General features: G+C 30.0%; 2 protein-coding genes across 2 annotated transcripts; one reads left to right on the forward strand and one right to left on the reverse strand.

Annotated features, from left to right (window-relative positions):
• Window positions 1–672: 672 nt before the first annotated feature.
• Window positions 673–3674, reverse strand: LOC124914755 (calcium-dependent protein kinase 32-like). Its single transcript, XM_047455362.1, has 8 exons — window positions 2743–3674; window positions 2375–2498; window positions 2090–2233; window positions 1862–2014; window positions 1653–1768; window positions 1421–1588; window positions 1127–1357; window positions 673–1057 (listed from the first exon to the last, which is right to left on the reverse strand). The coding sequence occupies exons 1-8, from the start codon at window positions 3229–3231 to the stop codon at window positions 899–901; spliced, it is 1584 nt and encodes a 527-aa protein (XP_047311318.1). The 5' UTR covers window positions 3232–3674; the 3' UTR covers window positions 673–898.
• On the forward strand, window positions 3351–13146 carry LOC124916236 (guanylate kinase 2-like). Its single transcript, XM_047456965.1, has 10 exons — window positions 3351–3419; window positions 10166–10273; window positions 10394–10470; window positions 10546–10675; window positions 10866–11228; window positions 11456–11577; window positions 11655–11790; window positions 12488–12533; window positions 12650–12752; window positions 12825–13146. Exons 1-10 carry the CDS (start codon window positions 3351–3353, stop codon window positions 12901–12903), a joined length of 1233 nt encoding a protein of 410 aa, XP_047312921.1. The 3' UTR covers window positions 12904–13146.
• Window positions 13147–14959: the final 1813 nt, after the last annotated feature.

Raw genomic sequence — 14959 nt, forward strand, 5'->3', positions numbered from 1 at the left:
AAATAACACTTTAAAGAACAGATATGTTTCAACAAACGCGTATTCTCAATCTAATTACCTATTTTTTTTAAGATTATTATTATTATTATTATTTTAGAAAGTTCCAAACAAGGCATAGTTACCTTATTTGAAATCTCATTTGTTTGTTTAATTATTTATTTTATTGTAATACAAAGTACAGTTGAATTCCAAATTAAATTTTGGATGGATCAAAATCACATCGATAACTTGAAGGCTAATATTCTTTTTCTAAGAAATTAAAATCACATTTAAGAAAAGAAAAAAAATAGTTGGTCAATTATAAAGACATTTAACAATATTTACAAGTAGATGATCGAATGTCAAATTGGGAAGAATTATACAAAATATGTCTTAACGTATGTTAATAAATAGATAAATAAAAGTTCGATAATCAAAACCCTTAATTTGATGGTTAAATTAGTGACATGAATAAGTAGTTAAATTATATAATAAATTAACCGCTTTTGAAAGTGTTAAAAGATAAAATCTCATTTTTGTATAATTTTACTAACAAATTGTAAAGTTGGAAGAAAATGTTTAAAATCTCAAATGTCTAGAGTTCTAATTTGACAAATTGACCATAAATATATGAAGTCTATAATATATAGTCTACTAAAAAAATGAAAAAAAATATATATGTGCCATACATTGTAAAATAAAACAATCCTTATGATGCCAACATGTATTTACAGCCAACAAACAATTTGACCAACCTTCTGAATATTATCTTCTATTCTCAAATGAACTAAAGCCCAACATAAATCAACACTATTTCAATAAAACAGTTACAATCAAAGACATCAATCGAGGAAACATGCAAACTAACACATTAATAAACAAAAAATAATAATCACTTTAAGGTCCACGCTTGATAGGGTTACCTACCCTCCTCGTTTTTCAAATTCAAAGATTCGTCTTTGAATAATTTCAAGCTGAGGCTGTTATATCGCTCTCGAGAATACTGTCTCGATGCTTTTCTCCAATCAGTTCCAGCCTTCATCATCGCTGCAAACTCATCATAGCTGATTCGTCCATCCTGCCATTGCGAGCAGAATGTTATAAAGAATGATAATTTATCAGTTCAATGGAAAAGAGTGATACAAACCTTGTCTGTGTCCACATCGTGCATGATGGCATTTATGACGTCTTCTTTATCCGTCTCGATATCATCTGTCAAGGCTTCACTTAATTCCTCAATCTCTATATACCCACTTTGGTTTTGATCGAAGAAATTGAATGCTTTGCGAAGATGTTCATCGTTTCCCATCTTCCTTAGGTGAACAGAAATAGCTACAAATTCTCCATAGTCCAAATGTTGGTCTTTGTCAACATCACCCTGAAAGAAATTATATTAATTCAAAGTTTTAACCATTTAGAATAAAAAAATTCAGGTACTTACAGCTTCCATAAGAATCTGGAGATCTGAATCGGGAACTTGATGGCCAATTTTCTTTAAGCCGACTCTTAGCTCATCAATATTGATCTTCCCTCTACCGCTCGTGTCCATCTTTTCGAACCCTTCTTTGAAACCGGCTGCTTCCTCCTCCGAGAGATGCTCGGCGATTACCTAAAACAGTAAAAAATAATCAGCAACAGTTTAAAATCGCTGTAATTGTCGTTTAAGAAATTACCCTCAGGGCTCTCTTCTTAAGCTTGTTCATCACAGAAAATTGCATAAGCCTTGATCTCACGGTTTCGCCCAAAGAAACATTAGGAGCTTTCTTGGCATTCAGTAGCCACGGATGATCTGCAATAAGAAAATAAATAAAGAATCATCTTTGTCAAGCAAAATTTGTAAAGAACAGGACTTTTTCAATTTAACTCGAATCAACAAGCATACCTAGCACTTGGTGAGCAGTAAGGCGGCGTCGAGGATCAGGTTCAAGCATTTTCTTGACGAGATCTTTTGCATTGTCAGAGACTTTCGGCCAGGGCTCCCGTTTAAAATCTACAACCGATCGAATGATTGCTTGTGCTACTCCTTGTTCAGTCTCTGAATCATCATTCAACAATGTTAAGCAAATCTCTGATCAAGATGAGCCATTAAAATTAGCTATTGAAAACATACCTGCCCAAAAAGGCGGCACACCACAAAGTAGGATGTAGAGGATCACGCCAGCACTCCAAACATCTACTTCGGGACCATAGTTTCGTTTCAGCACCTCAGGAGCCATATAGTAAGGACTACCTACAATCTCATTAAATGTTTCACCTATAGGAAAACCAATAACAGTAACATTAGGCACTAATAGATGACCATTTCGACCACAAGAAAGAAGAAAAACTTGTATTGAGAGCCTGAAATCAATCTTTTTGGAAAGCTTGACATGAAGTATATGTATATATATATTACCAGGCTTAAAAAATACAGACAACCCGAAATCAATTGCTTTCAGTGGTGCGTTCTCTTTCTTATTGGCAAGCAAAAAGTTCTCGGGCTTGAGATCCCTATGCATAACACCATGTTTGTGGCAATTCTGCAACACAAGCATATGGCCTTTAACATTTTGCTCTTATATGGTTATATGAACAGAACATCAAAATCCAAGGATTCACATAAGAACTGAGGGGAGCAATTTCTTATCAAATCTATAAATACCCATATTTGTGAATTTTGGAAGGAAGAATATAAGCAACTAAGAAATTTTCAATAGCATATAATCCAATCGTGAAGACAAATAATCATGGAATTACATAATCAAGATTGAGATTGATCTTCACCTGAATGATTTCAACAATGGTGCGTGTAACAGCAGCAGCAGCCCTCTCAGTGTAATGTCCTCTAGCAACAATCCTATCGAACAATTCGCCTCCTTCACAAAGCTCCATCACCAAATGAACTGCATTGGCATCTTCATAAGTGGCCTTCAAGCTAACAATATTTGGATGAGAAGGCAAATGCTTCATTATCTCAACTTCCCTCTTCACATCCTCGATATCCACTCGAGTCCTCAGCTTCTTTTTCGATATGGATTTGCAGGCAAGAGTTTCCCCAGTCGATTTATCTGTACACAAATAAGTTACTCCAAATTCACCTCGACCTAACTCGCTACCCAGCTCATATTTCTGTTCAAGATCACGACCGGTCGGGTTATCTAACACATAGGGTTTCAATCCTCCATTACCAGACGGCTGGTTACCTCCTCCATGATCACCGGCAAATGGGTTTGGCTTCCCCTTAACAGATGGCGTCCCACAACAATTACCCATGAAACGTAAATCTGAGATATAGAGAGAGTAAAAGGGTTTCTTCTTCTACTACCTAAAACCTTGAGATGTAGACCCTTGAAGTTGTAACTTGAATCAGGCTTTTGCCAGACATTCCAAATATGGAAAAGGTAGAAGGATCTATACTAGATATAGCATTAACAGGAGAAAGTTTTGGGAGATCTAAGAAAGTAAGTAAATCACAGTACTAGTGGGGATCGAAACTGAATCGGGCATTCCAGAGGACGAAAGAGGAGATAGATATATGTGAAGAATGGGGGCTCCAGAATCGGATGAAAAGGGGAATTTAGCGTTTGAACCGAATCGTGGAAGGTACAGCAGAGGGGATTTGAATGGTCAAAGGGTTCTTGGAGAGCTAAGTAGCTCTCTTCGCCTATCCCCAATACCCAAACCAAATTGTTGTTATCTAGAGAGAAAGAGAAAGACTTTTTCTAATGGTTTTGCTTATAGCTAGAATATCCAAAATAAAATTCAAAGCTTTATTCTAATCAAACTCACACTTCCATGGTTGCCATCATTATTGACAATCCTTCAAACTTTGTTTACTATAGAGTTATTCAATTATATAATATAAATTTATTGGTCAAATTCAATTCATATCACACCATTATTTTCAAATCTATAAAACCTTTGACCTAGTTTATCCTTATAGAACTCATCTTTAAACCATGTATAAGTTTGATGAGGGAATTTTATGTATGGTTAATTAGGATTTTTGAATCTTTTATCTTTAAACCATGTAGTTATATTTGTGAGGTTGATCTTATATTTATTTATAAATTACAGATAGATGATAAGTTAATTACAATAAATTAAAACTGATAATACAAATTTACATTGTTTTGTATAACTTGAATAATGATGAGTTCAAAATTGCAACATTTGAAAAAAAATCTATGAAATCTCATTTGGCCTAAATTGGACAATTCTACCTAAATTTGATAATAAACAAAATATATATATATATATATAGATAATAAATATAATTTAATTAGATATATATTTATAAATTTATTAATGTACTTTAGTATTAATTTTTGTCTTTAAATTCAACTCCAAAAACTTGCTTTAAATTGGCTTATGTATTTAATATTTTATTATCCATTTTTTTACTTAAAAAATTATGATAAATAAATAATAATTCATTTTATTCAAGCTACATCTAGTTTAATTTGTGAAAATTAAAAGACAAACATGATTTTTGTTCTCTTATAAAGCATTTTTTTGTTAACTTACCTTACCTTTGAGTTGCAATTAATTTAATTATTATAAAAAAAAGTTATATAATAGAAAGAGAATTAAAAAAAACTTAATAATCTTACCAAAACAAAAAAACAAGTTCTTGTTTTTTATATAAAAAATAGTTATTTGAGGATTTTTAATGATAAATTATTAAAATGTTAATTATTTATTTATTTTAAATTTAATCAAAATATTTTAATATATTTTATTAAAATATTTTATTAATAAATTTAATAATTAAAATTATTTTGATGTAATATATATATATATATATTAAAATAACAAATAATTAGATAAAACTAGCTCCAAAAGAATATGATACATATAGAGAAATGTGGAAATGAATCTACCACATCTTTATCTTTATCTTTATAGAACATGTATAGAAGAAGATTCTCTGGCATCATAATGGATGATGACAGGTTAACCATGCTTGATTTGTGCACCATGGTTTCTTTGATGAGTGTTTGTTTAGATATTATTTCATATTATTTAAAAAAGAGGTTTGGTAATTATTTGGAGTAATAATAAAATATATTTTTTTAAAAGAAATATATAATATTTAGTATTTTGATAACTAAAATGAAAAAGTTATGAAATAATTTTTTAATAAGTAACTTTTTTTATTTAAAATACATAAATAATATATATATATTAGAACGCAATAAGTGTTGCAATAAGTGTTCCGTTTGAACAAAATCTTATGAGTTGACAAGATAAGACATGAATAGTTTTCATGTGGGACATTGTTACAAGTTGTTCGCTAAGATGATTTTATATATTTTTTACTGAGAGAAACTTTAAGAGTTAAATATTTAATTTAAAATCTCGTTTTTTAGATGAAGCGTTATTAATGATAAATTTTTTACGGATGATATGTGCATGAAAAAATGTTATATTATGGTTAGTTGTTGTCATGTGTCACGAAAATGATGAATCGCAACTCACTTACTTTTGTATTGTCATGAGTGACTAGTATATGAAGTTTTTTATGGAGTATTACTGAATTCATCGGTGATGCATGAGTTTTGATGAATTCATCTGTGATGCATGAGTCTTGACGTAGTTGCTAAGAAGTTTGGATTGATGCGGCTGATATTATAGACTTACATATTTGGGTTATCATTCCAATTATTTTTTGATGGACTATCTGGTTGAAGAAAAACGTAAATTTTTTAATAATTGTACTTGTCTGATGCGTATAATTTATAATATTATTATCATGACTTTATGATATTCCTTTAAAAAACGAGTAAAATCCATGGTTAACCATTATTCTAGAGGACTTACGAGCTTTATAACTTATTTAGTAGCGTTTTTTATTTTATTTTTTTATTTTTATGTCATGTTTCTTCGCTGTGTTTAAATAATTTTTATCATTTTTAATATACATGAAAAATGATTGAGATATAGAATTTAAAATAAATAATTTAAAAATAAAGATGTGACGCAATTTAATTCACTAATATAAATATATAAAAAAAAATTATATATTCTCTCCTCACAATTTTCTTTCCAACAATTACATGACGCCACTCCTTTCATATTCCATTCCACTATCTTTCCTCAATTAAAATTATATTTAATAAACACAATTGATGACTTTAACAATTTTAATAGAATAGATGTATTTTTATTGCACAAGCTACTATATAGATTACTATTGGGACACACGAGGTGACTTGAAAATTGTCAAAATTCATCATAAAATCATGGCCTACAAGGTGGAAATAGTTTGAAGGTGACGCAATTTAGATAAACATACATGTATGTGTATTGAAATTTAACTATATTATATTTAGATGAAAAAAATATTCAATTTATGAATTTCTTAGAACTTGTTTAATATTAGTTATATTTTTTTAAAGTCTTTTATCAAAGATCATTTATCAAATTTATTTATTACAAATTATATATTTAATTATTTAATTAATCAATCAAAATTCAAATGCATTTACATTATTTTTATAAATTTAAATTTTAAATACAAAAACATCATAATAATTCAACTAACTAAAAACCCAAATAATTTATTTTTTGGTGGAACAATATTTTTTCCTAAAATCTCAAAAATATTAAATAACCAACATCAAACAAACTCTAAGTTTAGTTTTGGAACTTGTATTTAAAATTATTGAACAAATTGTTGGAAGAAATAGGGTCATTCATACAAAAAAACATAATTAATACAGTTTTCATGTCTACTGAAAATGACTACTATGTGGAGGATTATCAACCATATGTTTGTTCATCATATGGGTATAAATATATACTTTTAAATGTCATGGCTCCAATATATATTAAACTATACTATATATTATAACTATATACTTGATATGATATGCCTATTATTTATAATACAGTTCTTGAAATGATTGTTTTGAAAAAAAAATTGTACTATAATAATATTAATACCATTGAAAATATAATAAATTGGCATAATATGTTTATTAAATAGTAACGTGAATTGCATTAAAAATAATATAGAATACTAACATTATTTGTACATTTAAAAGAGAAAGAAAATAAGTGATCAATTAAAAAAATATTATATAAGGAGAATAAAACTGGAAAAAAGTTCATTGGATAAAAATATAAGAAATCTAAAAATGGAGTTGAAGTGTCAATCTAATATTAATATTTTTACATGTGTAAGTTTTTATTTGAATAATAATATCTCTTGAAAAACTTAGAAATCGTTAGTATATTCTTGTTATTATTATTTCTTTAACTGAAATTTTATTCTTTGGCAAAACTAACCACTATGCCTCGATTTAAATTAGAGCATTAGTTAATAAAAATTGAATTTTAGATTTTTATTATTTTGTTTTTTACTTATTATTTAGTGGGCTCGATAAATTTGTTAAAAATACGTTGATTGGTTTTTGTTATATCAGTCATTTTGAAATTGAGTTGTTTGTGAAGTTTATTGTATTACAATAATTTTTCTTTAATCAATTTTGATTATTTTATTATAAATGAAAGTTGATGTTTATAAAAAGAATATTAATAATAAAAACTAAAATAAAGAATAAATGCTAATATAAAAACTCAGCCTTAAATAACAAATAAATAATTAATATAATAAAGTTTTTTTTCTTCTATAACTCATTATAGAGGATGAAATTCGAGCCGTTTGACAACCTTACGCTAACGGGCCGTAACAATAAGGTAGTATTTTTTTGAGTATTATGTTTAGCGAAAAGTAAATCATAATAAATTTATTTGACAAAAAAAAATTATAATTTATATTTTAAAACAAAATAAAAAATATTAACTTTTCATATATTTTTCAGTAGAAATAGGTTAATTTTTTTTATATATATTTAATATAATAAATGTTTTATTTTATTATGATTTTTTTTTGGAAAAAAAATTTGGCCACAAGAAAAATTGTGTTAATTATTTTAGGAAAACAAAACGTAACCAAATAAAATTAAGCACATAGCCCGCAACATTTAACCATTTAACTAAAAGTAGAACTTGTCGTCTGACGAACTCGAACCCAAGATCTCTCAAAGAGGTTGGAGATATCCACATTTTGTTGTCGTTAGGTTAAAAGAGGGGATAATTGTGTTAATTTTTAACAGTTATTAATGAGAATCAATTGACATTGATGACTCTTATTTCACCCTCACAAAATTTTGTAAGCTTTTTTATGTTATATTTTTTTACTTTTAACTAATTACGTAATTTGATTAAAAGAATACCAAAGAAAAAAAACCTTTATGAGTTTAGACTAAGGCAAAACAAACATTTGCCTTGACAAAAGGATCCATGAGTTTTCATATCGCTTTGAAATCGCAAAGATAAGTGACTTCATTATAATCGATGCTCCAATTTTGACATAAACTATAATCTTTCTTATTTTTGGGTATTCACCTATGGATAAGAGAATTGTAATAAAAATAATGATTTTCCAAACTTGATCAATATTTCATCTCACCCTAAAAAACGCCCTTGAGTTTGTCCTGCCCAAACATGGTAAACAATAGACGCCAATCAACATTTGACCACATAATTGATTTGATTACCCTTCATTTTTATAATAACAACTTCCTTCCTATCCATCAACTCCTTAGGGAAGTTAAGGAGAGCCATGGACTTACCAAATCTACCACACAAATCCAAGGAAAAAAGGCAACATCCAAATAAATGACTTAAAGTTTCCTCATTGCCATCACATAATAGTCATTTTGAATCTGGGATGTTCATGAAACGTTTAAGCCTATCACGAGTAAGAAGACTTTTCCGAAAGGGCAGTCACACAATGAATTGGTGCCTCGAAATGATCTTGGGAGACCAAACAACATGAGACCATCGAACAATATCTCATTTGTTCGGAATAGTATCCCAAGCCAAACTTGCAACAAACTTTCAATCATGTTCAACCGTCCAACAATGAGAACCCTATTATCAATAAATTGTGAAGCTTGAATAGATTTAAAGATTCTCATACCTTATGGTATTCGCCTTATAAGGATATTTCATTCCCATATTTGATTTCACGTGCAGTAACAACTTGACAATCCGCCTTATAGTTAAAGTTAGACAAAAACGAGAGTTTGCTCAAAAGTTCGTTAACTTACCATTTACGTGTCATTTATAAATAAAATAAATAAAAGATTCAAATCACTAATTTAACTACCGAATTTTAGAGGTTTTAATTACATATTTTTTGAAAATTCAAAAACTCTTAATTTGTTAAAACTTGGTAATTAAATTGTAATAAAATTATATTTATTATTAAACAAAATTATATTAAAAAAAGATGAGTGATAGAGGAAATGAATAACATATCACTACGATAAAATAAGATAAACGGTGAGGAAAGCGAGAATTTCATTGCGCAAACTCTATCAAATTTTTTCATTTAATCATTTCTCTTAAAAAAAAAAAAAAAAAAAATTTTAAATAATAATGGATTACACTTTTGAATAAAGCGTTTCAAAATGGGCCATTAATACAGCAAAATGGGGGACCGATAACCGATGTGGTAGGGAAGGCTCTCAAATTGATTGCGACCTAAACGAGGCTCTCTTCCATCTTCGTCTTCCTCCTGACTACCACTACCACCACCTTCTCTCTCTCTCTCTCTCTTAAACAACGATCCCTTTTTCAGCCTTATTGACTCACTCGCCTACAAATATGGGACGGACGGTTGAATTTGCTTGCAACTTCTTCTACTTCCTTAACTTTTTCTACTTCAATACAAGAGGATCCAACTTCTGAATCATAAACAATTCATCTCTACATCTCTTCTCTGAGGTATCTCTTTTCTTATCCTTTCAATTCATATTGTTATTACGATTCTCTTCATTTCATTTTCACTGACTTACCGGGATCATACTTACTTGGATTACTACTTGTTTCTACCAATGCACGCTCTCCACGGGAATCTTTCTAAGCTAATTGCCATGTGTGATTGAAATATATATATATATTTTAAAGTCTACAAGATCTGTTTCTTTGCCGGCAGTATCTCGTTCTGACCTTTCTGTATGTGATATTTATTTGTCAGGTCGAATCTCCATTATTTGAGATCTTAAGTTTAACAACTATATATCCATCCATATGGTGAGTCTTATTTATTATTAGATTTTCGTTGCTTCAATGTTCATGAATTTGAAGAAGAGATCGATATCGATATGATCATCTGGTAATTGCTTTTTAGGGGGAAGCTCCTGCTTTCTTTTCTAGTGAACTTCAAAGGGATTGTTTGGATGGGATTGCTTTGAAATCCAGAGGCTCCCAGACCACATCTTTAATCGGCGATAGAGCTGTATGCATGATTCTAATTATTCTTTTTAAGTTCAGTTTCTTGTTCATGAGCAAGAAATCTTGGCTGTTTTACTAGTCAAAGATAAATATATACTGCCTTTGTTTTCTTTTTATCAATCAGTATGTGATTGGTGGAAGTCACAATGGATCCTCATCTGGAATTGAAGTCCAAATTTACAACAAATCAACAGGACAATGGTGAGTTGACTTTCAATGTTTTTATTTGTTAGTTTTGAATCATAATGATCCAATACTAAGAAGTAATATATGCAGGGTTACCACTACTGTACTGGGAACAGAACCGAAGCACTGTGAAGGACATTCAGCCATTGTGTTGAATGGAGATCGAATATTGATTATTAAGCAGGGATCTCCCATTGACGATTGTTTCTGGTTTCTTGAGGTTTGTAGAGTTTTCATTACTTTCTCCTTTTCTGCATCCAATTTGTTAAGGCTTTAATGGATTATTGAATAAGACATAAAAAAATCAAATAGTTATGTTCTCTTTGAGCTTTGAGAATAAGAGTGAATTCAACCAGATACCAGAATGATATTAACAAGGAATGATGATTTTGTCTCATTTTGCATGATAGGTGGACACTAAATTTGTTAGACAGCAGAGGAAAATGTATGAAGGTGAAGTTGTTGTCTGGAGCAAGGGAGTAAGAGGCGATTATGAGAAGCCGGTTGTTATAAGTGGTCCTTCTGGAGTTGGGAAGGGAACTTTAATATCAAAACTCATGAAGGAGTTCCCTTCAATGTTTGGATTCTCAGTGAGTCACACGACACGATCTCCAAGGAATAAGGAGGAGAACGGGGTTCATTACCATTTCACTGACCATAGTGTTATGGAAAAGGATATAGAAGATGGGAAGTTCCTGGAGTTTGCTGCGGTTCATGGAAATCTTTATGGTACCAGTATTGAAGCGGTTGAGTTAGTTGCAGATGTCGGAAAGGTGTGTTTTATTGTCCACTTCATGTTCTCCATTTTTATTTCGTTAAAAATATTAGACTTGGTATATACATTGTTTGTATTATTATGATAAATTACCCTACTTGTTCAGGCATATGTTTTTTTTTGTTTTGTTTAATAGATAAGGACCATTTCTAAGATTTGATTATCTGCTTATGTTGTTAAATTTGGTTTGAATATGGTTGAGATGGGTCTTTAATTGCTATGTAGAGGTGCATCCTTGATATTGATGTCCAAGGGGCTAGGTCCGTGAGGTCTAGTTCTCTGGAAGCTGTTTTTATTTTTATATGCCCCCCATCTTTTGAGGAACTTGAAAAGCGCCTCCGTGACAGGTGATTTGTGTCTATCTTTTTGGAATAATCTATTTCTCAACTTCAATGGCCTCACCTGGATTTTTTTCTTCATGCAGAGGTACTGAAACAGAGGAGCAAATCCAAAAGAGACTGAGGAATGCCAAGAGAGAGCTTGAGCAGGGACAGTCCTCGGGCCTGTTTGACCATATCCTTAAAAATGATGACCTCGAAAATTGCTATGCAAATCTGAAGGTGACTTCTCATTCTTCTCTTTATGTTAATAATAATGACATTAGGGGTGATCAGTGAGTAAATCCAATCCATACTCAACCTAAACTAAATTTATCCAACCCATTTTGGATAAACTCAATTTAAGCTCACCCCTAAATGACATAGTAATTAATGATTGGTAGAGAAACTGAATTAGTGACATCCGGATCTGGTGGAGAAATCACCAATGAATTTGTCAGCCTAAGCTCAGATACATTTCATTGAAGGTTAAATGTTTTGGATCAAGAAATAAAGGGTTTTCAAATAAGGTGTCAAATAATCCCCTTATCTTTGGCGTTGTTCATTGTACCCAAACAACCTCAAGCTTCCTTTTTACATGATACAATATTCTTTTCCAAATAACCCTACATCAAACAATCTTTTTATCAATAAAATCATCAACTAAAATACTAAATTACTTCTCCATTTTTTTTTTACTTTTGTCACTTACAATTTAAAAAGGCATATTAGACAATACACAAAACCTCCTATTATCTCATATCCCTAATCAAACATTTTCTTAATTGATATTTTGAACAAAAAAAAAACTTCCTCAAACAAGCTTCTTGTTATTTTTTCTCCTTGGTCAAGCATAACTTTTGTCACATAAATAGAATGTATGAATATATTTTCAAAATTGCTTTTAATATTATCTTTTGTTGGTGATATATAATTCTAGAAAATCATTGGTGTCCACAACTATGTCACCCTTCCCCCAAAACAAGGTAATGAGTAGCAATTATTCAGTGTAACTGTTTGTTTGTTGATATAATGGTTAATATAGTTGTTATGAAGTTTCTTTCATTGTAAATGATGTTAACCTTTTAAATATGGTATAAAGTGCTGGAATTTGAAGATATGCCTGAAGAGTTTGCAGTGTCTAAAATCGATAATAAGATCCTCATCAATTTTGGTGGCATAGATTCAAAGCAGCAACAGCAGATGTAAGATCCTCCGTCAAATGTCAATATAAATCCTTGCTTGCTCGTCTTATTCTGTGATTTGGTTATATATAGGTTTGAATTTGATCTATCTTCGATAAACGGAGGGGCACCTGGGCGAACAAGAGGACTGAACATCTATCAATGCCTGTGATAGATCGATCCGTTTAAACAGGCTGGTCTCATGGATGATTTTACTTCTACACTGTCATCTTTTTTTACCATCTATCTAAGTTTTGCTAATTAATCAGTTGTTAGTAACTTATGGACATGATTCCATTTCACCATTCTTTGTTCCTGAGAGATTATTACAAGCAGCTGCAGCAGCAGCAGATTGAACACTTTGTATCACTATTATCATTTTACTTTGAATAGAAATACCGATTATTTTAGCTCACATTTTATATATAAGCCGGAAAATTATCAATATTTTCGGTATATCGAAAATACCTTGGAATTTTTAAAAGTTAGGTATATCAAATAATAAATTTAAAAAAAATATATATGTATAATAATAATTATAAGTATATAAACTTAAAAAATCTCTGAAAATATTGGATTAAAAAAAAAAATTGATGATAGAAGTGTTTAATTTTTAGTTTTTGTCTATCGTTTATATAATAACCATACTAAATTGATTTTTTTGTTTAAATAAATATATTTTTTTTGGTATTAATGATAAAATATCGCGTACCGAAATTATATGAATTTTTTTATACCAAAATTTTTGGTACGGTATAAGATAATATAAAAATTACAATATATCGTACCGACCTCATATTTATATATACTATTTGTTTCAATTTATTCACTATTCAAGAACCCAATTAAAGAAAATTAAAAACATTTAATTAAACAGAAATTATTAAAATTAATTTAAATTCTTATGATTTTTCTTTCGGCCTAGATAAGCCGTCCTAATGTGAATAGTTTTTGGATAAAGTGGAGTAGTTGTAAGGCGACCCTAAAACATTGCAAAGTCAATATATATTTTATTGTTCATGATCCATATACAATGTTCTTCTAATAAACTATACAAAGAAAGACATTGACTTGAAGGCTGAACACTATTCTTATTCATTTTTTATTATTTAATTTATGTGACTTAAAAGACTGTTTTCATTAATTTGTTAACCGGCATAGTTCACACAATTGACATATTGCAAGGGCAAATTAAATATTCTTATATAATTTTGTGATATTAAAATACTAAATAAAATTAAAATGCTATGAAATTTGAACTAATTATTATATTAATTCAAACTAAGTGGGTAGTTACAAAAAAAAATGTATACCCTTTGGAACAATTCAAAATAATATCTCATTAATTAATTTGTAAAGCTGAGAAATAATGGTAACCCAACCATCATAAAAGGTCCTTGCGAAAGATCTATAAATTATTAGCCTTACTTTAATAAAAAAAATTCATATTTAATGTGATCAGACATTATAATCTCACTAACTTAGGACGTCGCGATCCCAAACACTCTTGGTTAGGACTCTAAAAATAACCTCATAGTCCCGGACTCCCTCGATTAAGACTCTAGAAATGATCGGCTCTACTATCAAGTCGGCTCTGATACCACTAGTAACATCTCGAAGCTGGGTACCTTTAATGTGAACAAATCACTTCATCACCGCAATCCAAATTTAAAAAATACCCATAAAAATATTTATAAATTATAACTATTAATTACTTTTTATAAAGAATTCATATTTATATTATAAAATTTTAATTAATATATTTTTAACAATAAAAAGAATTATCCCGCTTTTAATATGATAATTTTATAAATAAAAATAATGAAAATAGTTTATAATTACTTTTGAAAATGTTAAATAAAAAATTAGTCCCAACTGAAAACATGAAAATCATATAAAGGAGGATGTGCAGCAACCCATCCCCGCCGCCGGCGCCGGCGTCCACTCTCTTGACGGCAAAAGAAAGGATTGCCATTAGAGAAAGAGAGATGGTTTAGAGAAGAAGAAAAGGTACATGAAGCATGTCTTAAGGGAGAGGGGATGAAATAAGTTATTAACAACGATCGCAGTCAGCATGTGCATGATGAAGAAGAAGAAGAAGAAGAAGAAGAAGAAGCGTATAACCGCCTATTACGCCCAAATTGTGATTCTTCACTACGTAACCAGCCAGCCACCTTTGCCTTCTTAACGGACCTTCACCGTTTATTTATACTATATATGGAACCCTA

The sequence above is a fragment of the Impatiens glandulifera genome, chromosome 9 (genome assembly GCF_907164915.1).
Source record: "Impatiens glandulifera chromosome 9, dImpGla2.1, whole genome shotgun sequence".
NCBI classification, from domain to species: domain Eukaryota; kingdom Viridiplantae; phylum Streptophyta; class Magnoliopsida; order Ericales; family Balsaminaceae; genus Impatiens; species Impatiens glandulifera.